The sequence below is a fragment of the Schistocerca nitens genome, chromosome 7, assembly GCF_023898315.1.
Source record: "Schistocerca nitens isolate TAMUIC-IGC-003100 chromosome 7, iqSchNite1.1, whole genome shotgun sequence".
NCBI classification, from domain to species: Eukaryota; Metazoa; Arthropoda; class Insecta; order Orthoptera; family Acrididae; genus Schistocerca; species Schistocerca nitens.
Genome location: NC_064620.1, coordinates 267306502 through 267333835, shown reverse-complemented (window position 1 = coordinate 267333835; position 27334 = coordinate 267306502). Strand labels below are relative to the sequence as shown.

The window sequence follows — 27334 nt, the reverse complement described above, 5'->3', positions numbered from 1 at the left end:
TCTGGCGTCAAGAGCTTCGGTACGATTTTCGCACACAATTTCTTCATTTCAAGTTTTTGTGTCAGGATTTCGTGAACGATTGTTTTGGGGATTGACAGCTTGTCAGCAATCATTCTGACTGTCAATCTATGGTCTTCAAGAACACAAGCCCAAATTCGTTCAACATTTGCATTGGAACTCGATGTCGACGGGCGTCCCGGGCGAGGGTCATCGTTCACTTCTTCTCGGCCATCCCGGAACCATTTTAACCACTTGTTCACAGTTGGTTCCTTCAAAGAATTGTCTCTGTAAACCTGTTTCAAACACTCAAAAATCTCATGGCCATTCTTGCCTAGCTTTGCAAGAAACTTTATGTTGACGCGCTGTTCCTCAATCAGAGAGAGCTCCATGCCAACGCAGGTGAAAAAGGGTAACTGTCAACAAGCTGCCGCACACTCCCACCTTCACGCAGAGTGCTCTGACTCGAACTGAGCGTTGATGGGATTGATTACAGCAGGTGACTGCAACTTGTAACATAAAGACATTATTCAACTTTTATACGTATTTTCCGGACAAACCTTGTATGTTTTCTCTATTACTAAAGTTAATAAGATAAGTAATAGCTTTGATGATTTCATTCACACATTTATCACCACCCTCGAGATACCATTCCAAACAAATGAGTGTTTTGTTCACCACAACAAATGAAAAGCGTTGACTGTGTATGATATAACTTTGTTTCTTAGCATGGAAATCTGTAACAAGATGCGGATAGTCAAAAGCAGAAATAACATACAAGGTGCATTCCATAAGTAATGCGACCAAATTCATAAAAAATCATTTACTGAATATATTTGTACAAATAATCAAAAATTTTCAAAATAGCACCCTCTTGCGTTGATACACTTCTGGAGGCAGTGTTTCCATGCCTGGAAGGCATCCTGGAATGCCTTTTCCGGAATTTCCTTTAGAGCTTATGTAACATGTGCCTGGATGCTTTCAATTGTGTCCCAGTGTTTTCCTTTCATGATGCCTTTTAACCAAGGAAACAAAAAAAAAGTCAGCGGGAACCAGGTCAGGACTGTAGGGAGGCTGGGGAACCACTGGGGTCTTGGTCCTGGCCAGGAAGTCATTGACAACAAAGGCGTTGTGACTCGGAACATTGTCATGGTGAACTTTCCATGTGTCCTTGATGTCGCTTTGGCAGCGTGAGACCCTCCTTTTCAGTTTTTTGAGCACTTCCAAGTAGAAAGCTGAGTCCACTGTAGTCCCAGTAGGTACAAATTCGTGGTAGACAGTGCCTCTGACGTGAAAGAAGACAATGAGCATGGTTTTGATCCTGGACTTGCTCATGTGTGCCTTCTCGGGATGGGGCGATGATGGGGAGTGCCACTCTGAACTCTGCCTTTTTGTCTCAGGGTCGTACTCAAAAATCCACGACTCATCACCAGTGATAACTGAATTTAAAAAATGAGGATCATTTTCACACACTTCCAACGTTTCTCGGCACTGAAGCACTCGCATGTGCTTGTGTTCATCAGTCAACACTTTTGGGGTGAGTTTGGCACACACCTTTCTCATGTTCAAATCTTCGGTCACAATGCGGAAAACGGTTGCTTTTGACATGTTTAGAGTTTGTGCTATCAATTGAAGGCTCAGTTGTCTGTCAGAGTTCAAACAATTGTGTACAAGCGTCACATTTTCGTCGACTCATGCGGTTGATGGCCGTCCACTGCGAGGTTCGTCCATGATCTCCTCTCGGCCCTCCATGAACGACTTGTACCATTGTAAAACTTGTGATTTCGACAAGAAATCAGTCCCAGAGGCACGCTGAAGTAATGGAAATGTTTCGGTGGCGGACTTCCCAAGTTTAACGCAAAATTTGATAGCATACCGTTGCTCTACAGAATGATCCATTGTGCCTTGTTACATAAACTCAAAATGGGGTTGACGGAAACGCACATCCTGACTCTCCAGCAGCTTGCAGCCGAATGAGACAAAGAGCATTTTGAAGCTAACATCCCCCTCCACTTAGCCCAGCCAGTTACAACACGCTATGGTGCACCGTTGCATCAGAAAAAAATTGGTCGCATTACTTATTGAACGCACTCTGTATTACATATTGCATTGGGACGCTTTACTAGCTGGTATTCATGCCTAATACTGACTGGTTCACTGCCCACTTTGCAGGTAATTTTATGAAGTTTATTGATTAGTCTCCAGGATGCATCATTGATAACAACTGAATGCTGTATTGTAGGCTGTTCTAACACTGCCCCATGGGAGATGGGCAATGTAGCCTTATACACTTTTAGTTCCGTAATTTTTTCATTACAAGGGATACACAAGGCATTCAACTACTTCAGTGATAACCGCTTGAGCAGTTAATGCAGGCTTCTGGGGGCACACACAGTGCTCCTTCTCAAAGTGCTGTTATGCCACAGGTCCCACATATTGCTTTTCATCCCATAATGGTATGTTCAAACTTCTGACATTTCAATCAACATATGGCATTAGTGAAAAAGACACTAAATTAAGGTGGGTAAAATCGGCACAGATGTACACTGCTGGCCATTAAAACTGCAATACCATCAAGACAAACTGACATGAATTATACTACCTGCTTCATTAGCATTTCAGCTTAACCACACAAAGTAGGCAAGAGTAATGACATCTGCATACCGTGTATAGGGAAAGATTATGCAGCAGATTTTGCTCAGCCATCACATTTGAATGTAGTTTGTTTGTGGTAAAACTATGTTATGGCTCACATAAGAAAGATAAATGTCTAATGCACCTGTTAGAATTCAACAGCAGCACGATCATGGCCTCACAAGACTGTGGTTTAACATTCCACGACATTGCCATTTGTACTGGTCGAGATCCCACAACAGCTAAGCAAATCTGAAATGAGTTCAGGAGGGCTGTACTCAATGGAGCATAGCATTGCAGCAGTCCCAGGCATCCAGAACCTGAGACTATGTATATACTGTTCACTCAGCTGTGGAGAATTGTACATCATACACCTAGAGTCAAAAAATCGGGTTTTTTGCACCACGGTAAGTACCCACACGGCAGTGCGATCATGTCTGGAGCACTACAGATGAAAGCACAGCAAACATTGTTAGGGCTTCCCCTGATACGGCAGCAGAGAGAGGCACACTGGCAGTTGTGCATCCAATATTAATACTTGAAACAAGAGTTTTTCCACATCACCTTTTCTGATGTGTCTCAGTTCTGCAAAGAAATTCATGACACTTAAACATGTGTGGAGACTCTGACGAGAACAAATGCATTCATTGACATCAAATAGCTTCACCACATTGCATGATGGCTTGGACTACCATTCATGCACAATCCAATCATCTCTAATTCACACAGTTGGTAATTTGAACAGCAACAGTTACATTTCTGGTATGTTAAGGAGAGCGTTCTGTTCTGTGCCCTGTCTCTAAGCTTCCCATGATGTCCTCTTTCAAGAAGATAATGTAGGACTACATGTTGCTCATCCTGCGCTGACTTACATTGACACAGGCAGTGTTTGGCTGTTGCCCTGGCCAGCACATTCTCCAGGTATCTCATCGAATGAAAACATATATTACGGCAATAGGTTGCTGTGAGGCTGGCACATCACGACTTGCCAGACACTATGATTGATTAACTCTGTTTGCTACCAGAGTTCACAGCCCTGTGTACTAAATTTCAGACCCTGTGTACACTCAAATCACCTGTAAATTTAATCGTGCATTATTCCTACTACACGGCATATACACAGTATGTAAATTTTCATTCTTGGTGTCTCAGTTTTAATTAGCAGTAAGTTGTACATAATTAGGAAAGTTTTTCATTCAATATTGGTGTGACAAAACTTCTGGCATTTGAAATAATGCATGTCATTATGGATATAGACCTTAAGGTTAGTGGGATAAAATCAGCATTGTTGTAAGTGTGAATGCAGCTATTTTCTCAAGTTTGACACTAACTTTTTTCATGATGTTCCACATTTCTGTGACATATTCATCTGCCCATTCCATCCACAGTTCTGCTGACTTTATCCACCTACAGTTCAGCTGAATTTATGTGCACTATTTCACTGCAAGTTAACACACCATTAGCATAAGAAAAACAGTTCAGCCAAGATGGGGTACTCATCGAAATCCTTTGCTTTCAACATAGTTATATCAGTTATCACTCAAGTCCCTTCTGGCCATACAAAGAGGACATTTCTCCAAAACCTGAATCTTTTCATTTGAAAAAGATCGATACAATCTGAAATGTGGGATACGCTCCATTGCAATAGGTAGGTTTCATGTAGTGTGATCAGGAGACCAATCCCACAAGCTGTCTTGGTTGGTTGTTGGTACTGCCTAGTGACCCAGCTGAACTGCAGAGAGATGGCTTTCTAGAGACATTTCAGGGATTTAGATCCCACAAATAAAAACCCAAGCCACATAACACAGTTGATGCAAAACCCAAATATTTTGAGGTTCATAGTAATCACTTAAGCAACCACATTGCTTAAACTAGTAAAGAACAAACAATTTTGGCCATCACACAACTCAAACTTTGGGTTCACACAATCCAAACAAAGCTATTGTTTGTGGAGTACCCAACATGGTCACACTTAGCACCACTGAGGGGACAAACTCTACAACAGGGAAAGCAGCAGCAGCAGCACCAGCACCAGCATCATCACCACCGTCACACATCCCACTTACTTCACTCCACTTCCAGTAACAGCCTCCTCTGCACCTGATATCTATTATCTGTGCTTCTATTCAACATTCTTTTTTTTCTCATACTAACTTAAATTCACTGTTTGAAAAGGAAAAGTTACTTGGGAAAACTACTGAAAGAAAATTAACTTGGGGCAAACTACTGACGACTGCATGTATAAGTACATGACAAATCCTAGCTTTTGTATCTATTAATTCCTTCCTCAGGAGATAAGAGTGATAGGTTGGGGAAGATGGAAGGGTAGGTCACTCTGACCCCAGGAGGACACACCGAGCCCAGCAATTCTGTTTGATAAATAGCTTGTGAGGCATCTTGTACATCATTATAACATCCAACAAAGTAATCAACTGTTTCTTACCAAGGAGGAAAAATCTGTATTACAGAACCAGCCCTGAGCTGTACAGTCACTGCCTGATCACCATCCAGAACAACTACCACATCTGTATTAACAAATTCTTCTTGTGAACATTCTTTCTGGTCTTCACATGGCTCTGAAAAATAAACAAAGAAATTCTCTAACAACTGAAGGGCAACCACTGTGCTTTCATAATTATAATCACGAAAAAAGCTGCTTGTGAGAATTTCCTGCAAACACAAAATGTGAATGGCAATACATTACTATTAATTTACTGTTTCATTCCACCTATACACCCTGAATAAACTTAATGTATGATAAAGGAAAGGAACACTATACTGTGTTTAAATACGAGGGCTATCCACAAAGTACATTACGTTTTCGTTTGTGTCCGTTTGGGGTGGGGCTAGCGCGGCCATCTTGGTGTCATGGCATTCCGCAGCTCAGTCGGCATCCTGCCGTGCTAGTGAGAGGTTCGTGCTGTACTCCGTTGAGTTACTGTGAGAGTTTGAAATGTCAGCGTTAATTGAAAATGCCGCGAAGTGTGAAGTGCGTGCTGTAATAAGGTTTCTGACTGCAAAAAACTGTACACCGATAGAAATCTATCAGCAGCTTTGTGAAGTGTATGGGGACAACATAATCACTGAAGGTGGAGTGCGTCAATGGGTCACAAAATTTAAAAATGGCCGAACTAACGTTCACGGCGAAGAGCGAAGTGAAAGACCCAGCATAGTGACTGCCGAACTTGTCGAAAAAGTCGATGCCGCGGTCTGTGAAAACCGTAATTTCACAATAATGGAACACTCTATGAGTTTTCCACAAATTTCACGAAGTTTGTTGCACGAAATCATTACCGAAAAGCTTGGTTACCACAAGTTTTGTGCAAGATGGATACCAAAAATCTTGACAGAGAATCACAAAAATCAGCAAATGGCTGCAGCGTTAACGTTTCTGGACGCTTACGAAAAAGATGGTGACTCATTACTCGATCGCATCGTTACTGGTGACGAAACATGGGTTAAGCATGTGAACTGCGAGACAAAATTGCAGTCAATGCAGTGGGGACACACAAATTCCCCCCAAAAACCCAAGAAATGCATGCAGACAATGTCGGCAAGGAAAATGATGGCGACTGTCTTTTGGGACAGAAAATGTGTGATTTTTGTGCATTTCCTGGAAAGAGGAACTACAATAAACTCTCAAAGGTATTGCCAAACTCTGCACAACCTCAGAAGAGCAATACAAAACAAGCGCAGGGGAAAGTTGGGCTCAAAGATCTTGCTGATTCACGACAACGCCTGGGCCCACACGGCAAATGCCACTCGTGAAGTTCTCGAATCGTTTAAGTGGGAGTTGTTTCCTCATCCGCCGTACAGTCCCGACCTGGCACCGAGCGACTTCCACTTATTCCCAGCAATGAAGAAGTGGTTGGCTATGCAGCGTTTTGATGACGACGCACTGCTTCAAGAAGAGGTAACGACATCGTTGAAGGCGCAGGCGGCCGAATTTTACAACAAAGGAATTTCCAAGCTCGTCCATCGCTACGATAAGTGCCTTAATTTAAATGGCAACTATGTAGAAAAGTAATATTTAAGTGTGGCTTTCATCTGTATATAATAAAAAAAATTTCCAATTCTTTATTTATTTTTGATTCCAAAACGTAATGTACTTTGTGGATAGCCCTCGTAGTTAAAAATTATACAATGAGGCCTATCTCAAAAGTCTGGCTGGTGTTAATATGCTCCTAGCCAAAAAGCAATCTTTAATGAACAAAGACAGAATCCAAATAACTGACAAGAAAATTTGCTAACCAAAAAGCTCAGTTTCTTTCACCTGCAGTGTTTACATAACCATAAGTAGCCTATAACCACATTCCATATAAAACAAGGTAGTTAACATTTAAATCACTGTTCATAAGATTTATAAGCACTTATAATACTTACACATCTGAACATCAACAATTTAAGTGACAGAAAAGCAAATGTTTTAATGATTGTATCCTATCTTATGCAGCTAAAGATCTACTTAGACTTTTTTTTACCCAATAGAAGAGCTAAAACACACAACAGTTCAACAGATTATGTTATAACAAATTATTATCACATTGCTTCTGCACACAATAATTTGTCATTTCTTGGATCATACAGGTCACATTTTTGTGCTAAAGTATAATCACTTATGCTGGACCGAACATACACCTGCAGTCTGTACAAAGGGGTCTGCTTCATTTCATTCCCTATAGAAATATAAGTGAGTATATCATCTCAAGCTTAACAAGGAACTCTCAGAATCAAGAATACTCCTCATACTTGATTATGGTGATCCTACACTTCAAGGAATTTCATGTGAGAATACACGTCATCTGGAACTGGTGATGAAAGTTTGCATGTAATGTATTTTGTGATCTCCCCCCCCCCCTCCCCACCACCCCACCACCACCACCACCACCACCACCACCACCACCACCACCACCACCACCCCGCCCATTCAACTCCTGCCTGCAAACAGTGTTCATGGCTATATGCCGAGAATTGTAGGGTCTGTCATACCTTGTGTTTACTTAATTGTCTTCTCAATCATTGCATTCCCTCTATTTACCTTCATCTCTTACCCCACTATCCAAGACCATAGAAAAAATTCTCATTCTCAGCTACATAAGATCCTCTTTATACTACTGCATAACACACCCATCTTCTTAAAATAACTTCCTGTACCAGTCAACATTAGAATGATCTTTCTCCAAATAAGAGATAAATTAAATTCCTTTCAAATTTCAAAAAGACAGCTAATAATCCACCTTCTATTAGAAAAGTTCCTCTTTCCCTACTTGGAAGAAAACATAAAACAATGGAAAGGCAACCACTCACTCATAGCAAATCAATGTGTGGAGAACATAAACACGTAACAGAAAACAGCATTCACACTAGCTTTGGGCTCCTGCTCTTTTGCAAACAGAAGTATACACATTCACAAACACAACTGCACAGAAAACCAAACGAACACTCCCATGGCCATGAAAGCCCAACTGATGAAGTTGCTCCAGTATACTGTGTTTCTAAGTAGTTTTGTATGCCTTATTGATGTCAAAGACTAAGTCAAGACAGTGATTTTTATGTAGGAAAGAATGCTGGACAGCCTCCTCTTACAGGATCAGGTTGTTGACAGTGGACTGAAATTTTCGGAGTCCACACTGAGAGTGGCTAAGAAGTTGCCCGGTCTCTTACAACCAGATCAGATTGGTGGCTTCTGTGCAGGTAATGCTCTATCCAGTAGGTGGACCCACAAAGGAAAGGGGTCACTGGAATTCTGGTTATCTGTTGCACATCACTGAGCTGAATCTACAAGGGCAGGAGAGCAGAAAGAGAGGTTGATGACTGAGGATGACCCAGTAGCAACTGATAAATGAGTGGGACTGCCCAGTATAGAAGTTGCACAGGCCCTGTGATATCAAGAGGTTCTCCAAGAGGAGGAGGTTATTACTGCTTAACATCCCAATGACAAGGAGGTCATAAGAGATGGACCATAAGCTTGGATTAGGGAAGGATGGAGAAGGAACTACCTAGGCATTTGCCTTAAGTGATTTGGGGAAATCATGGAAAATTTAAATCAGGCTGTCCAGCGGCCAGTTTCAAACGTTGTCCTCCCAGATGTGATTCCAGTGTGCTAACAACTGCACTACCCCTCTCGGTGCCAAGATTTGACTCCTAGGGCAAGTATGGCTCCAGCCCCATAATACATTATAGGCACTGGGTCTCCCAGTAGGAGAAATGGTCAGGGGCGTTATTCTATAAGATCCATTAGAAACAATCGCGTCATGCAGAGGTAAATATAGCAAACGAACAATGATCCTTAGACACACATGAAGTTCAGCTGCAATCATTTGCAGGTCAGTATCTGGGAGAAGAGCAGAGTAGTGATGTGCGTTATCAACAAACAAAGCGACTCCTCCCTTGGCCCTTTCCCCACTCTGGTCATCCTTGCAATAGAGTATATAGCCCTGTGGCACAGGGGCATCATACACTTTAAAATGCATTTCCTACAATCACAAGTGCAGGGGGGATTTCCTGTGCTAACAGTTTCAATTCCTCCAAGTGTGTTCTAAGCTCATTAATATTCCACTGTAATATGGGAGCCATCTGTCAAAGAAGCTGCACTTTCACCCTGTCTTACTGGTGTGGAGGTGAGCCGTTAGTGGGTGAAGGTCATTGTTGGGGTGAGATGTGTGCTCCAAACCAACATAAATGTCCATCAGATCTGTAGAGGAGTCAGGAGAGATGTCATAGAGAGACAGTGCCAGACTGCTTGCTTCCCATCTCCTCTGGCAGCAGATTTTTTGTCTTGGACTTAATTTTTTTTTTCCACCCTGGGCAGGTTTCCCAGTCACAGCTGCAGAAGTGGTAGTGCCAGAGCTGGACGGTGGTGCAGTCTAAACCTGTGGAGCAGCAGGAAGCTCTGCAACATTGGCAGCCATGGCCTTGTCTGACATTGTGAGAGGAGGTACGGGTCTCAAAGTAACTGCAGCAGCCCATGTGCATTCACAAACATAGGTACTAGTAGTAACACTACCAACCTCTGTGTAGCAGCATCAGTTTTCTAAACTGGCTGTTTAAGAATAGATGCAAACGAGGTAGCGAACTTCAGGGGATGCATGGCCTTACAGATCTTTTTGGCCTCACCATATGAGATACGCTTAGTTATTTTGATTGCCTGTATCTTTCTTTTTTCATGGAAAACACTGCAGTCCCTAGTCCAAACAGGTTGTTCACCAGAGCAGTTAACACACTTCGGAGGAGATGACCAACCAACTCCTTCATGGGCAGCCTTAACACATTTGCCACAAGAGGCTTCTCCCTTACAACCAAAGATGGTGTGCCCAAAGCATTGGCATGTAAAACAGCGCATTGCATTGAGAAAATAGAGCCACAGGCTGAGGCGAAGGCAACCAGCCTTGACATGCTCTAGAAGTTTTGTGCTGCTGGAAGTCAGTATAAATGATTCTGATTTCACTAGATTGCCATCCACGTTTTGTATTATGTTCAGCATATCAACAAAGTCTTCCTGGGCTCACTCAGCTTTCAGTTCTTCTCGGATATGTCAACCAGATCCCTGTAAGTCACAACACCTGTGCTGTAGTTTGAGGTGTTGCACAGTTCACTTTATATTGAATTCTCTCCAATGCAAGGAGCTGTAGTTCGAGGTGTTACACAGTCCACTTTCTATTGAATTCTCCCCAATGCAAGGAGCTTTCTGGATGTTCTCTACTAACTGGGAATTAGATGCGTCTACCAACAGGGTGCCATTTCCCAAGTGCATGACACATTTTAAGGTTCCAGAGATGCCCTCTAAATCTTTTCGAGCGTATAAAGATGAAACTTTCTCAAAGCTACTCTCTTTCCATTTATCTATAGGGAACACATTCTGCCCACCAGCATGTGTTTGTTATTAGACACTGAATGACTCTGTGTAATCACCAAGTCAGGAGGACTGGCAACACGAGCCCTCTTGTTCAACTGAGTGTTGATACCCACCAATGGTCCACCCTTTCCGCTGTAAGGAGGAGAAGAGAATTTCGAGGGTTCCACCTCAATCCCATGAGCAGCTAGTGAAATACAAGTCCACCTAGACAGAGCCCCACATGCCTAGACAAGCCTTATACAACTGAGGCTCAGCAGTTTCCCCAGAGGTAGCCCTCTGTTCCACCTAACAGTTGAGCATTTCATCGACATGCAGCACACCTTGAGGTTGAGGGGCTTGTTACAGAGGTTTTAACCATCTCCACTATCTGGGCAGTCAAGCCAAGATCCTCGGTGCCTCTGACATACAACGCCAGTGCTGTGCTGTAACGTGGTCACTGAACCATGCTCAGAGCTTATGGTGCCAGAAGACTGGCAGCACTTACAAGTCCCCAGCTCAGAACCCCAAGGTTGCTAAGCCCGTACCCAGCAAACAAATACTACTCCCTGAGAGCTGTTCTCTCTCCAACACAACAGCTCTGATTCAATTGCTGCTGAAGTAACAACAAGTTAATAATTATGTTTTAACTTCTCTTTGTTTCTATATCTGGGTTCTTTTTTTTCCCTCCATCTTCATCGTTGTAATTGTGCTACTGTTGCTCATCTAAACTATTATTTATCTAAATACCTGTAATTTCTACTATTAACAACAGGTTGTGGGCCCAGGTGTCAGGTTTTACAGTATAACAAATAAAGGTGGAAAAACCATTTAATTAATTCAATACGTAATTAACAGTCATGGCTTAGGTGCTGGAGAAGTACAGGATACCACTGTTTGATGCCACGAACTTTAGCACTGAAACACTTTTAATGAGGTGGAATTACTAAGTTTTGTGTGTGTGTGTGTGTGTGTGTGTGTGTGTGTGTTTGAGGTTTACGGGCGCTAAACAGCATGGTCATCAGCACCCAAACGCATAAAAACAGGAACAGATGCAGTGAAGGGAAGGGACTAAGACGGAGAGCAAACAAGGAGAACGGCTAAAAGACACAGACCTGACGCAGTTCCACATCCTCACAGACAGAAGCAAAACAAGAGGAGAAGAAACGCACTAAAAAATTAAAGGAAACACAAGGAAAAGAGAACAGAAACCGAAGGGAAACAAGGAGGTAATCGTGACTGGCGGACCTCTTACCTAAAACCCGGGAGAGCCAGTCACCCAGCAGCACATTGAAACCATCTCCCTAAAATCCGAGGCAACAAATTGGACAGGACACAAAACCGTAAGACCTTAACCACAGTCGTTGCGTCGTCTTGCAAAATAGAGGGCAAATCCGGTGGCAAAGAAACCACCGCCCTCTGGTCAGAGAATAAAAGACAGTCAAGTAAAATGTGGCGGACAGTAATCTGGACGCCACAAGCACTGCAGATTGGGGGGTCCTCCCACCAGAGTAAAAAACCATGCATTAAGGGATTGTGCCCAATGCGGAGGCGAGTGAGGAGAACCTCATCCCGCCTGCATGACTGGTAGGACGTACGCCATGGCCGCGTGGTGGCCTTGACCAGACACAGCTTATTTTCACCGACTGCCAGCCACTCCTCTTCCCATTGATGCATGCCAGTTCGTTTCCCCTAATACCCAAGTGCCCCGGCACCCAGCAGAAAGAAACCTCCTTCCCCTGCTGTTGCAGGTTGAGTAGGGCATCATTGATGTTCTGGACGAGCTTATCCGCTGGGTACAAGTGTTTCATGGTCTCAAGGGCTCTCAGGGAGTCAGAACAGATGAGGAACTTAAGACTGGGAACACATCTCATCTGCTCCAACGCCCGCAAGATCGCAAACAATTCAGCATCAAAGATGGTAAACGCTGCAGGAAGCCGTAACTTGACGACTCGATCAGGGAAAACAACAGCACAACCAACAGAGTCCCCCTGTTTAGAGCCATCCCCTGGTACATGGTCTGGATGCTGGTGTAAAATATTGGAAAATAAGGAGGTAAAAACAAACGCAGGAGTGCAGCTCCTCCGGTACTCCGACAAGTCTAAAAGGACGCTGGGCCTCTGGAGCAACCAGGGAGGCAGACGAGTAAAACCTTGTCGTTGGGGGGCCACACGCTCCACACCAAGGGACGCAAGCAAATGCTTGGCACGAATCCCAAATGGTCTCGTTGCCCTGGGACGACTGGAGAAGAGACATTCCGTAGGCGGTCGGGCAACGGTAGGGTACGCAGGGGAGGTAGGACAGGCAAGGAATTGACACACCCGTCGCACCATGAGGAGTTTCCGCCGGATGGCGAGCGGCGGTTCCCCTGCCTCAGCACACAGGCTGGGGATGGGACTGGTACGGAAGGCACCAGTGGCCAGTCTGATACCCTCATGGTGTACCGCGTCAAGAATCTTCAGATACGAAGGCCTTGCGGACCCATACACGGTGCAACCATAGTCAAGACGCGATCGGATGAAAGCCCTATAAAATTGCAGCAGACGCGCCCGATCTGCTCCCCAGGACTGATGGCTCAGACACTTCAAAATATTCAGTGCCTTCAGGGCCCGCACCTTGAGATCTTTAAGGTGAGGCAACCACGACAACTTGGAATCAAAAGTGAGGCCCAGGAACCTCACAGTGTCTCTAAAAGGAAGAATGGTGTCCCTCAGACGCAATTCAGGGGAGGTAAAAAGACATCGAGAATGATTAAAATGAACACACACACATTTGTTTGCAGAAAAAGTAAAACCCGTCTTCGCAGTCCATGCCTCTAATCGCTTTATCATAAGATGCAACTGCCGACTAGCAGTGACAAGACTAGAGGAAGAACAGAAACAGCAAAATCGTCCACAAACAAGGAGCATTGGGCAGGACTCCGGATAGTGGACGCGATACTGTTAATGGCGACGGCAAAGAGGGTGACACTTAAAACGCTTCCCTGAGGAACACCATTCTCCTGCACATACAAATCAGAAAGCACAGTACCAACCCGTTATCGAAAGAGGCGGTGGGAAAGAAAGGACCGAATGAAGATGGGGAGACGGCCACGAAAGCCCCACTGATGGAGTTGATTGAGGATAAGGCGGCGCCAAGTAGTGTCATACGCCTTATTAATATCAAAGAATACACCTAGACAATGCTGGTTACGTAGGAAGGCCTGCTGGATGGCCGCCTCAAGCAGGGTCAAGTTGTATATAGTTGAACATCATCTCCGAAAGCCACACTGAGAGGGGCTAAGGAGCTGCCTGGTCTCGAGCAGCCAAACCAGGCGACGGTTGACCACGCGTTCCAACGTCTTCCCGACACAGCTCGTCAAAGCAATACTCCGATAACTACTGGGATGCGTTCGGTCCTTCCCGGTTCGAGGAGGGGAATCAAAATCGCTTCCCTCCACGAGTCAGGGTACGTGCCGGATAACCATATCATATTAAAACAATTGAGGAGAACTTCCTTGGAAGGCAGTAACAAGTGCTGCAGCATGCTGTACCGGATTTGATCATGACCAGGCGCAGTATCATGAGCCACAGATAGCGCCGAATCCAGTTCCCACATTGTGAAGGGGCAGTTGTAGGGTCCAGAATTTGGAGACCGGAAGTCCAAGTGACCCCTCTCGATGGCAGTGCGGTAGCGGCAGAAATCTGGATCACAGTTAATAGTGGCGGTAGATTCCGCAAAATGCATGGCCAGTGTCTGGGCAATGTCTCTCGGCGCCGTGAGGAGACTTCCCTGATGCAGCAATGCCGTGACAGGTAGCTGGCAGAGTTTCCCGAAAATCCTCCTGATGGCTTCCCATACTTTCGTAGAACTAGTGGAGCGGGAGATGGAGTTCAAGAACGATTGCCATGACCGTTGTTTGCTCTCTTTAATCACTCGCCGCGCTTTGGCCCTTGCCACCCGAAAGGCCGCAAGATTTTCAGCTGAGAGACGGCACTTGAAGCGGCGCAGAGCTGCACGGCGGGCTCGGATGGCTGAGCAGCACTCAGTGGTCCACCAAGGGACAGGACGCCTCTTGGGATGACCGGATGACCGTGGGATTGACAATTCAGCAGCATGGGAGATCACGGCTGTAACATGGTCTACCCATTCGTGGACGCTGGTACGGTGTTCCAAAACAGCCAGTTGGCTGAAAAGTGTCCAGTCAGCTCTGCAGAGGTGCCACCAGGGCGGCACTGGTAATGCCATAGCCTCATCCAGGAGGCGAATCCAAAGGGGGAAGTGGTCACTAGAATGGAGGTCAGCAGCAACCTCCCACAGAGCAGAATCCGCGAGTGCTGGAGAGCAAAAGGAAAGGTCAATAGCTGATGACGACCCAGAAGCAGTACAGAAATGAGTGGGAGCACCAGAGTTGAGGATGCACAGTTCTTCAGACATCATGAGGCTTTCCAGAATGCAACCCCTGGGGCAAGTAGTCGAAGAGCCCCATAAGACATTATGAGCATTGAAGTCCCCCAGAAGAAGAAATGGGCAGGGGAGTTGGCTAATAAGGTCTGTGAGAGCCTCAGAGTCTATTGCATCCTGAGGCGGTAAATAAACTGAACAGACTGTGAGGCTCCGACACACAAGAAGGTCAACTGCAACTGCTTGCAAGTCTGTAACGAGAGGGAGCTCAGATGAGGGGTGCATTTCACGGACAAAAACCGAAACACCACCCTTTGCCCTTTCCCCCGTCAGATCATCTTTCCGATATACGGTATAGCCCAGTAAAGAAGGAGCATCAGTGGCCCGAAAATGTGTCTCTTGGAGACATAAGCACAAAGGGCACTCTCGTACAAGGAGTTGTAATTCGGCCACATGCGTCCTGAACCCATTCAGGTGTCACTGTAATATGGGAGCCAGTGATCAGGGTGGCTGAACTTTCACCCTGCCTCTGTGTTTTGGAGGAGAGCCCGTACTGGCCGGAGATTTATTCCTGGGGCGAGAAGATCGCCCCCGGTCGACATCAATGTCCATCAGCTCCGATGACGACCCACGGGAGATGTCAGATAGTACGATGGCCTCGTCATCGGACCGACCCTGACCAGTCTCCTCAGGTGGCGAAACCTTCACCTTCGGCGTCTTTGTCTTGGGGGGGCTTAGAATGCAGAGCCTTGTCAGCAGTTGGAGCTTTACTCACCTGGGCAGAAGGCGCCATATGGGAAGAGGCAGGAAGTACCCCAATGTCAGCAACCACGGCCTTGTCCGATGTTGCGGGGAGAGCCGCAGGTTTCAAAACAACTGCAGCAGCACAAGTGCACTGGCAAACGCAGGTATTAGTGCCAACACTAGCAACCTCCGTTTGCATAGCAACAGTGCCCATTTGTACTGGTTTTTTCAGAGCGGAAGCGAAAGATGTCGTAAACACAGGAGGTTGCATGGCCTTAAAGAGCTTCTTGGCCTCACCATAGGGGATGCACTTAGATGTTTTGATCTCCTGTATCTTCCGTTCTTCGAGATAGATGGGGCAGACCCGGCTCCAGACAGGGTGACTCCCAGAGCAATTCACGCACTTCACAGGCGATGAACAATCAGCTCCTTCATGGGCAGGCTGATCACATTTACCACAAGTGGCTATCCCATTGCACCCCAACGTAGTATGCCCAAAGCGCTGACATTTAAAACAGCGCATTGGGTTGGGGAAATATGATCGTACTGGCAAATGTAAGAACCCCGCTTTAACATGCTTTGGGAGTCTCGGGCAACTGAACGTGAGAATAAACGAGTCGGATTTAACGAGGTCCCCATCGACTCGTTTCATAATATGCTGCACGTCAACAATACCTTCGTCAGCCCACTCAGATTTTAACTCATCTGTTGAGATATCCACCAAGTCCCTACATGTCACAACACCCTTACTATAATTCAAAGTGGAGTGGAGCTCGGTCTCGATAACGTACTCTCCGAGACAGGTTGCTTTCTGAAGAGAAGCGACTTGACGGGAACTAGAAGTCTCAACTAACAGAGTCCCATTGCGCAGTCGCTTCACAGATTTCAGTGTTCCTGCAATACCCTCAAGACCCTTGTGGATGTAAAAGGGAGAAACCCTCTCAAAGCTACCCTCCTTCCGTTTAATAATCAAAAACACATTCTGATTATCAGCATGTGCTCTGTTACGACAGACTGATAAATCTCTAGCAACACCAGGAGCTGGAGGACTCGCAGCACGAAGTCGCTTTTTCGATGGGGTGTGTTTTCCTACCAGTGGCCCACCCAATCCACTGGTAGGGGGAAATGTAAAGGTCGAAGGGTCCATTGTGGTCCCACGAGCAGCTAGGGAACTAAAGGTCCGCTCAGACAGAGCCCCGCGTGCCTGAGTAAGCCATATACAACTGGGGTGCGGCAGGTGCCCCAGAGGTTGCTCGCTTGCGACTGTTCCACCCCAACAGCCATGCATCTCATAGGCGCGGAGCACACCGTAAGATTGAGGGGTTTTTATAGAGGTTGGCCTTCCTCGCAATCCAGGCAGTCAAGCCAAGATTACCATTCCCCGCAGCACACAACATTCCACCACCGCGCCATACGGTGGTCGCTGAAGCATGTCCGGGGGTTACGGTGACAGGAGACTGGCGGCGCTGACCAGTCCCCAGCTCAGGACCCCGGGGCCGCCAAGCCCGTACTCAGCAAATGAATGCTGAGCCCCTGGGGGCTACTAAGTTTTGTGGAAATGGATGACACAGATGAACATTGCGCACAGAAGAATCATGTAGGAGGAATCATGTAGATAATCATGGGGAGACGTGTGTGAAACATGGTAAAAAAACAACTGAGGTCAGTTTCCTATTTCAATTTTATTGTACAAAATGTCATAAAGTAACTATGATTAGGAACAGCACATGGTTCGATAAAGGTAAACTGACAATAAGGCGGAGTATTATTTTAGTCTCTTGCTGAATTAAAGAGTAAACATTAAAAGTCACTGCTTCAAATCTACAAATCGTAGGTGTGCAATCGTTAGGTGTGCTATGTCATTGTGATGAACTAAATATATTTCAGTACCTGTATTTTCACAATTTATAGTTGGGCGGCAAAAAGATTCCTTGCAATACTCTCGCAGTTTTTCTGAGAGATACAGATACAGTGTGCCCTGGCTATCGCAAAAAATGATTGCTCTCAGCTGTGAACACAACTAGCGGAATTGTCAGTGATGACGATATGGATAACAAGTAATGTAAGTTAAATTACTGTCACCTTTTGTCATTGTTGTTGTCAATGGTGTAAACAAAATCAATATCTGCTACCATCACATTCACATACTCAATATATTTATCACTTCCAAACGATCTTTGAGAATACCAGAAACTGATGCAGAGTGCAGTTTGTTACTATGTCTCCAGAATGCAAAGTTAATGTTACTGATCTGGAAACCTTATTCCTTTGATAAATGTAAAGGAACTGGAAAATTTAATAGGAATACAGGTTGCCGAAATACATAAGTTTTTGTTTGCCAGAAAGGTTGGAAAACTTGAAAGCATTGTTCAAATGGCTCTGAGCACTATGGGACTTAACATCTATGGTCATCAGTCCCCTAGAACTTAGAACTACTTAAACCTAACTAACCTAAGGACAGCACACAACACCCAGCCATCACGAGGCAGAGAAAATCCCTGACCCCGCCGGGAATCGAACCCGGGCGTGGGAAGCGAGAACGCTACCGCACGACCACAAGATGCAGCCGAAAGCATTGTTTGTGGAAAGAAATTTCCAATAAAGATAAAAGACATTCTTGAAGTGTAAGGCTTACTAGATAATTTTTTGTTAGTATGTAAACTAGAAATGGCTGGATACTGTATTGTTTTGAAAATTCAGTGAGTGCAATTCAAAAGTGTGATAAAGTTATACCTTTTGCTCAAAGAAAAGATTTAAGCATGTATACCCTTTTGTTCAACTACACTGTTGCGGGTTTAATAAATTCACTTTACTGCAACATTTACAACTATCCCATAGCTCATACCATGTTTTCTAGACAGAGAATTCAAACAACAGAATAATTAAGAAACAGAGAACAAACACAAATCAAAGAGAAATTGTGTCAAAGATAAACACTACACGGAGTAATCACTTGCCTGCCTTGTACTGCATTTCACTTAACGCAGCACTTCACCACTCCCCCCTTTAGTGTCAAGATTATTTTTGTTGAATCACAAAGGGTCTTGTGCAGGCTGCCTGAGTCATCAGAGGTAGCCTCCAATGTCTGTTATGGCTCCTCTGTGGCATGCACCAGAACGGCTGGTACATTTGATAAGTCCGTGGTAGGTATGTTCATGAAAGAGCCCATACCAGTGAAAGGGAAACTGAAAGATGGTTTGAGGCTGAAGATGGTGATGGTGATGGTGATTGGCATACCAATCATGTCATTGTTGAACATCTTTTGCTCCCCACTGATAATGTGATAAGGTTGTAGTGCACCCAGAATTTTACGAAAGTCTGGAGACACTTGTGTTACAGCCGTTTCGAACACATGTTATTTTAAAGCAGGGCGTAAGGATGAGCATGGGATACTGCACCCATTTATTGTTTGTCAGGCGAAACTGGTAGGGAGATAATTCGTCGGCACTGGCAAGTGTTCAGCGCGACCTGCCAAGAATAAGCAAATATGGCCCAGAAGCTCTGTGGCCAGCTGCAAAGAGTAATGTAGCATTGTATTGTTTGAAAACAAATGGAGGGACTCGAAATAGTGACTGTTTATTAGACACTGAACTGCTGTTGAGAGTACGTGGACTGGACGTGGATAGTCAGCCACGATAAAAGCTTATGTATTAATTGTGTTCAAAAATGTGTAATTCACTCAGTCTGGGTGCCCGGTAATGTGTGGGCTTACGTCATAAAGTTCAGTTGTTTTTTTGTACAAAGTGAAAATAAATATGTTCTGGTGCATTGAATGATATTCCAAGAGTAGCATATTTTTTAAACACGAAGAGAAAGAGCGAGAGAGTAAAAATTTCCCCTTCCTAGCAGTGAAATCTTCGGAGAAGCGTCTGGTGCTAGCAGAAGACATCGGTGCTGCAAGAAAGCAGAACCAGCATTCTTCAACAAGTAAGTCCACAAAAACACTTAAGCTGTATAAAGAGAGCTTAACATTACACCGTGCCACCGCAAGAACGTGGCGACCTTAAAGAAAGGACCTGAGAAAGAAGGGGAAATATTAAAGAAGAAGCTATAAGGGGGGGGGGGGGGGGGGACTGATAACAGCAAGGCTGAAGAGCGATTCCACGATACTTATCCAGAAATATCATGTTGATAAATGGTGAAATGATTAAGGGAATCAAGAAAATCGCACAATGCAGCAGTTAGTCTCAAATCGCCAACGCCGCCATCTGCAAACGCTGCCGCCGCCGTACACCAACGCCGACGCCACCATACACCAATGCTGATGTCGCATCACACCAACGCTGACGCAGCCATCCACAAAAGCCGACGCTGTCGTCCACCTACGCTGCCACCGCCGTACACCGGTGCCGATGCCGCCCTCCACCGACGCCGGGTGAGCTACTACAGACCTTTGATTGTTTGTGTAGTGTGGCGGGGTTGTAGAACTAAGAGAGTGTACTTTTAATTATAACTAGATTAAAGGCAAAACAAAACACAATGGAAAAAGAACATCAATCCGTAGAGTCTGTTGGGGCTATGGGAATTCAAAAACAGGGGCCAGATTTAGACAAATTAATGAGGTTTATCAAAGCGCAGTTTGAATCACAGATACAAAACAGGACGAACTGAAGGCAGAATTAAACTCTAAGTTAGATTTGCAAAACACAAAAAACTAGAGGCTCAAGTTAATATCCTAAGTAATCAGATTCAAGAATGGAAAAAAGAATGAAAAAAGAATTGTCCGATTCCCTGAGTGAACAGACAAATATTTTATTTAAGGATTTAGAACAAAGAAATGAAGCTCATCTAAAAGGGTTAGTTCAAAAATTATAATATGCTGTAGACTGTAAATGTAGTAATTTGGAAACACAATTTAATGAAAAATACGACTATTTGAAAAATGTATGTAATGTTACATTTGATGTGGTCGAACGAGAATTAACTACGCTAAAAACCAATGTCCAGAAACAAGATAAGTTACTCCCCCTAGTACAGGCGCAAATTTTAGAGGTCAAATCACAGGTGAAAACCATAGAACAGAACTTCAAAGAAAAGTTAATGATTGCAGAGCTTATAAATTTGAATGGCTTAGAAGAACAAGTAGAAGAATTAATAGGACAAAAGGTTGAAGAGAAACTAAGTGTTGATATTTCTTCGCCTATAGTAACTTCCGATTTAGAAACTTTGACGAAAGAATTCAAGCTTATGCAGGAGAAACTAGAGAAAGACACAGTTTCCCAAAATATTATATTAAATAAGGACATAACTGATTTGCAATGGGAATCAAATTCAGGCTTGTCGAGACAGTTTCCTAAATTCAAACCAGACGGGGAGGTACACCCCACCCATTTCTTAAAATGGTTTAACCAAGCCATACCTAAAAGTTTGGAGGATGCTAAGAAAATAGTGTTTGCGGTAGGTTATTTGGACAGTGAAGCTTCAGAACGGGGAACAGTAAATATTGAAAACTTCACATCCTGGGAAGATTTTCAGAGAAAGTTTAAGGAAAAATATTGGTCTTAAAGTGCACAAGAGAGGTTGATCTCAGATTTGTGGGATCCTAAATACCATAGTAATGCCTGGGGTACAATGCGCAAGTATTTTGACTGGCATTTGACAAGGGCGAAATATTTAGTAGAGCCAGTGACGGGAGAGGAAAAGGGACTGTATAATGTTAAGGATATAAAACGATATGTACAAAATTCCCAGGGACGTTGTCGTTCTGTGTCAACGGGCGGAGTGACATCCGCCGATTCCCAAGTTGGGTTCAGTGTTACTTCCACATTAGTTTTCCTACACCGACCTCCCTTCAAATCTTCGACTATCCTGTAATCTATTTATAGCCCTCAAGCTATCCTATCATATTAGTATTAAAAGAGACGAATTATGACTTCAGAATTATGACTAATTTAAGGAGTCACAATAAAGAGTAACATCTAAGCATGAGATAAAACTAACAGCGTAACATTCTAACAGGAGATATAATATTATTGTACTGTTTAGGAAGAATGATACCTAGATGACATTAACTGAACATGTGTATGAAATATAGAGTGAAGTGACTAACTGAATAACTATTTGATTATAGTGTATATAATTTCTATTTTTATAGAATGTTTTATATTTTTTGTAAAGTGTGATGTGATTTGGGAGGGTTTATATTTAATTTTGAAAGGGGTGGGTAGCATAGGCACAGTCACGACCTACACACCACGCCCTTCATACAACCCTCGCAAACAAGTGTGACTGGTTCTTTATCATTTGCTGTTCCATAGGAGTTGCTAAGATCTTCTCTTCGGGGACTTCCAAGGTGACGGTGAGAATGTCCGTTCTGCAGGAGACGCTGAACATCATACCTCCTCCGGCTTCTCACTCAAGTACTGGCGAAGTGGGGATCCTGGGGAAGGGGGATGAGAAGGGTTTCCTGTCTTTGGGGCTGTCTTCTTTCTTTCTTCGATCTTAGCAACCAATTCTTTTACTTCCTTTCTTACTTCTCTTAAGAGTACCAATCTATCTTTCCCTCTGTCCACATTCATATACTTCTATCGTTGAAGTTCTCCTCCTTTCCGTGATTTCTATAAATCTTCAACTAAGAACCTTAGTGGGCCAAAGAATCAGGACGCACGATCACACTTCCACACTCAAACAATTAAATACAAAGACGCAGACAAGTAATACACAGGTAAATGTAACGACCGTCACAGATAAGGGGGGAAGTAGTGCTCAGGAAGGGCTCGAGCACATGTGCTAAGTAATGACGGTTGCACATCTCAAGTGAAATGGTATAGTAAGCTTAAGCTAAAGGAACAAGGGGGGACGAAGTGTATATCCACCTGTGTTCATAGCTATAGTAGTACAAAGTAATATGAATGGAGATAAAAAGAAATAGATATTAAGCCAGAGGTACCAAGTCAAATAAGCTAAAGGAACAAGGGGGGACGAAGTGTATATCCACCTGTGTTCATAGCTATAGTAGTACAAAGTAATATGAATGGAGATAAAAAGAAATAGATATTAAGCCAGAGGTATCGAGTCAAATAAGTTTCTGATGAATAATAGGATTGTGCAGACCGAATAGCCTGAAGAAAAGAAATAAAGTTACAACCATGGACGAAACATATTTAGTTATTAAGGCTATATAAGTGAGTTGTAAGCAATGAACAAGTGAAGAATTGAAGCAGGTAGGCTGAAGGACTCAGGAGGATGAAAGGAGAGGTAGATAGAAATTTTACGAGGAAATTTTAAATAAAATAGTGTGCAGAGGAGTACGAAAGAGGCAAGACTATGAATCATTGTTAGAGCAGATAGAGAGGGTGTATCCGATATAAATGAAATGAGAGAAAGAGAGGCAGGTAGGCAGACCCAGAGGAGGCTGACCTATACTGTGCAGGCAGGGGCACCAAAAAGGGGATTGACCTGTACCATAGTTTAGTATAAATGGAAGGGGCGTACCTATCCAAGGATGACGAGGAAGATGTTTTCATAGTATCAACCCTTACGTAGAATGTAGCCCAAAGGGAAAGGGTGGTATAGTGACCTGAGATTGTAGTGGAAAGTTCTCCTGGTAAATTTGAATTCTAAATTTTTTTTAATAGAAAAGACAAGTCCTGCATGAGGAGATAGCAAAAAGAGAAAACCCCAGTACAACTAATTTTTTTCAGACCCAGAAAACCAGTGGTTATCATTGCAACAGCTTCTTAAAAAAAAGGTAAAGACTCTACTCAGAATAACACCTGAACTTTGAAACTGGCTAAGGATAGGGATTTATTTTGGCTCAATCCTGGAAGCAAGAGTAGATACATCTATTGGAAATAGCTAATACTTGTTGTACTATTAGTTTATCATACTACTATGTCTATGAAAGATATTACCAACAGCTTAATGAAATACCAGAGATGGAAGAGAGTTTTTGTACCTAATGTTTTTATGTAGTACAAAGTAACAAGATAAGTGTTAAGAAAATAAAATTATTAAAATATATGTTGTGTGCAAAATAACGAGTGTTTGAGCTAAGGGGAGGGATATGTAATGCCCCCAGAATTTTATGAAAGTCTGGAGACACTTGTGTTACAGCCGTTTCGAACACGCATTACTTTAAAGCAGGGCATATGGATGAGCAAGGGATACTGCACCCATTTATTGTTTGTGCAGGCGAAACTGGAAGGGAGATAATTCGTCGGCACTGGCAAGTGTTCAGCGCGACCTGCCAAGAATAAGCAAATATGGCCCAGAAGCTCCGTGGCCAGCTGCAAAGAGTAATGTAGCATTGAATTGTTAAAAAACAAATGGAGGGACTCGAAATAGTGACTGTTTATTAGACGCTGAACTGCTGTTGAGAGAACATGGACTGGACGTGGATAGTCAGCCATGATAAAAGCTTATGTATTAATTGTGTTCAAAAATGTGTAATTTACTCAGTCTGGGTGTCCGGTAATGTGTGGGCTTATGTCATAAAGTTAAGTTGTTTTTTTGTACAAAGTGGAAATAAATATGTTCTGGTGCATTGAATTATATTCCAAGAGCAGCGTATTTTTTTAAATAAGAAGAGAGAGAGAGCGAGAGAGTGAAAATTTCCCCTGCCTAGCAGTGAAATCTTTGGAGAAGCGTCCAGTGCTAGCAGAAGACATTGGTGCTGCAAGAAAGCAGAACCAGCATTCTTCAACAAGTAAGTCTACGAAAACGCTTAAGCTGTATGGAGAGCGAGCTTAACATTACACCAGGCCACTGCAAGGTCTGCAGAAAGGTGGGTGGAGTGGCTTGCGCATTTCGCCACGCTGTACAAGAACATAATTATGTGTAGGTGGCTTGTCAAAAACAAAGTGGTGACAGGACTGCTGGTACCTCAGAGCAATGGGACATAGCTGCAGGATTTGTACCCTGACAGGAGTTAAGCCATTGTTCTAATGTGCTTCATACTCTGTAGGAAGGAGAGTGCTTTGAAGAGGTATGATTTGACTTGCCATCCTTGGTCAGTTGTAACTCTTAGTGGTACACCAAAAAAGGCAATCTATTCCTGGGAGAATGTAGTCGCAATGGTTCTGACAGCAATGTCGACCACAGGGAATACCTTCAGCCAGAGTGTGAAATTGTCAATGGCTGTGAGACAGTAGGTATACTCTTCCAATAGTGGGAGCAGTTCAACAATGTCCAGATGCATGTGCTCAAATCTTTGGTTCTGTGGAATGAGTATGCCAGGAGGTGCCCTGATGTGCTGACTAATTTTGTTCCATTGGCAGGCCACATATTGATGCACATGTTGCTTACAATCTTTGTCCATGTTTGGCCACACAAAAGTTCACTTCACCACATTCACAGTGGTCTGTATTACAGGGTGTGAGTGTTCGTGTAAAGAGGTGACTGCCTGCTGCAGAAAGTCAACAGTGACAAACGGTCGTGGTCTGGTAGCTGCTAAGTGATAATACAGTAGTGTGTTTGACAATAGTATGTAACATGATGGAGTAGTAGGCCTGATGGTTGCATCAAACGGTCTTGCTGCTCGCTGTCTCCTTGTTGTGCTGTGGCAAGAAGCTTCGAAATCAACTGCATCAGGGATCACTTCCATCAGAAAGAGAGCACCTGTTGGCACATTCAGGTCTCCCTCAACATGGACGGTGTGGATGGTGAACTGCGCAATACAGCCTAGACGGTGCAGCTGATGTGATGATGCTTTCTCTGGACACTGGCAGAATGTGTGCATCAGTGGCTTGTGGTTAGTGACCAGGGTGAACTGGCGTCCCTCTAATATGTGGTGAAACTTCTGAAAGGAAGTGTATGGAGTATACGGTTCACAGTTGTACATAGACCAGTTCCACTGTGATGGCTATAGCTTTTGACTATAAAAAGCCAAGAGCTGTCAGCGTTTGCATACTTGCTGTTGGGGTGCAGCACCAATTGCAGTGGCAGATGCCTGCAGAACTGGTTGTGCTAGCAGAGTAGCTTTTGCAATGGCAGTCTTTGCCTCGTTAAATACCAACTCGGCTTCGCTATTCCATGGCAGTTTCCACTGTAGCCTTGGTGCACCACACAAGCCAGGGAAAGTTAACTATAGCTTCGACTTTTTTCTCTGGCAGCTGTATACCTTGAGCATTGATAGTGTATCCTAGAAAGTGAAACTCAGCCACTCTGAAGACGCACTTAAATGGCTTGATAAGCAGACCATGTGCACCAAGACAAGTGAAAATTTGTCATAAGTGTAACAGGTGTTCTGCCTCAGAGCTTGACATGAAGAAAATGTCATTTATGTACACATTACAAAAATCCAGATGGCGTGTAAACTCAGCCATGAATCGTTGCAATGTTTTGGTAGCATTACAAAGTCCAAAAAGCATTGTAGTGACCTGAAACAATCCAAACAGAAAGCAGACAGCGATGCCAGGAATGTCATCTGGTGCCACAGGTATTTGGTAGAACATACATACCAAATACAACGTAGTAAAAATGCACTAACAATGGATGTTGAAGGTAAAATTTTTGATATGCAGTATTCGATCCTGTCAGGGATGGTTCTGGTGTTGAATTGTCAGTAATATCCACACGGGCGGAATCTATTGTTCTTCCTAGGGACAACATACAGTGGAGGTGACCAGCTATTGCTTGAAGGGCAGCAGATTCCCTGTGTGAGCATGAACGAAAATTGCTGCTTCATTACCCTCAGTTTTTCCAGTGTCAGGTGACATGGTCAAGGATGAATTGGTGGCCATGGTGTTGTCAATATATTGTGTATCACTGAATGCTGTGCAGGTGCTAGTGTGGGCATCTGGTACATGGTCTCTGTGAACTGCCTGAGGAGCTAGCAGAGTGTCACCAGTTATCACCAGTTTGGTAGTGGTATCAAGACAGCACTGATGATGGAGGTCAGACAGGAGTCCACAGAACAACTGGCAGTACACTCTGAGTACAGGGTGCACTATGTCCCCAAAGACAAATTGCCCACTGAATTTGTGTTGCAGGCCTAAGTTTAATGTTAATGCAGTTCAACCACATGTTGAGATTGTGGAAGCACGGGTGGCAAAAAGATTGCAGTCATCACATTCACAGCACAGTATACAGGCAGATGGATAAACTAACACAGCCGGCCGCGGTGGTCTCGTGGTTCTAGGCGCGCAGTCCGGAACCGTGCGACTGCTACGGTCGCAGGTTCGAATCCTGCCTCGGGCATGGATGTGTGTGATGTCCTTAGGTTAGTTAGGTTTAAGTAGTTCGAAGTTCTAGGGGACTTATGACCACAGCAGTTGAGTCCCATAGTGCTCAGAGCCATTTTTGATAAACTAACACATCAGCACCCATGCCTACCAGCTGCTTCATATAATGCTCTGCCACGAGTAGTCAATGGCAGCAGTCTCGAGAGCCAGTGGCCATCATCACTAACTTTATCTTGAGTTTCTCTTTACACATAGAGGACTGCACTTCTACGCATTAGAGCCAAAGCATCAGTGAAACTAGCAAACTTTTACCAACAAGGGTGAGCGGCTGCACTTTCTCAGTGGGTGATGACAAAGGGATTGGCAACTGATACTCTGAGTTAGTACAACAGCAACATGCATGATGAGCTCAGCGATGTGCACTTTTAATACAGTGAGTATGTTCTCTGCCTGAGGCTGTGGGCAAACTGTGGTGACACAAGTGGACGGACACATCTCCACTTGCACGCACTGTTAATAGCTTCTGCACATCTGCACAAAATATTCCTCAGGATATCTTCGTTAACAGCATTGCTGACTAACGTATGCAGGCAGTGCAGTAGCTGCAATGGAGTGCAATCCC

General features: G+C 44.0%; 1 protein-coding gene across 1 annotated transcript in view; it reads right to left on the bottom strand.

Annotated features, from left to right (window-relative positions):
• LOC126195401 (uncharacterized) overlaps positions 1 to 27334 on the bottom strand; it is a 152931-nt gene that overhangs the window by 93483 nt on the left and 32114 nt on the right. The window contains exon 4 of the mRNA XM_049933994.1: positions 5075 to 5207. Coding sequence (XP_049789951.1) covers positions 5075 to 5207 — 133 coding nt within the window. The remainder of the gene's footprint in view (positions 1 to 5074; positions 5208 to 27334) is intronic.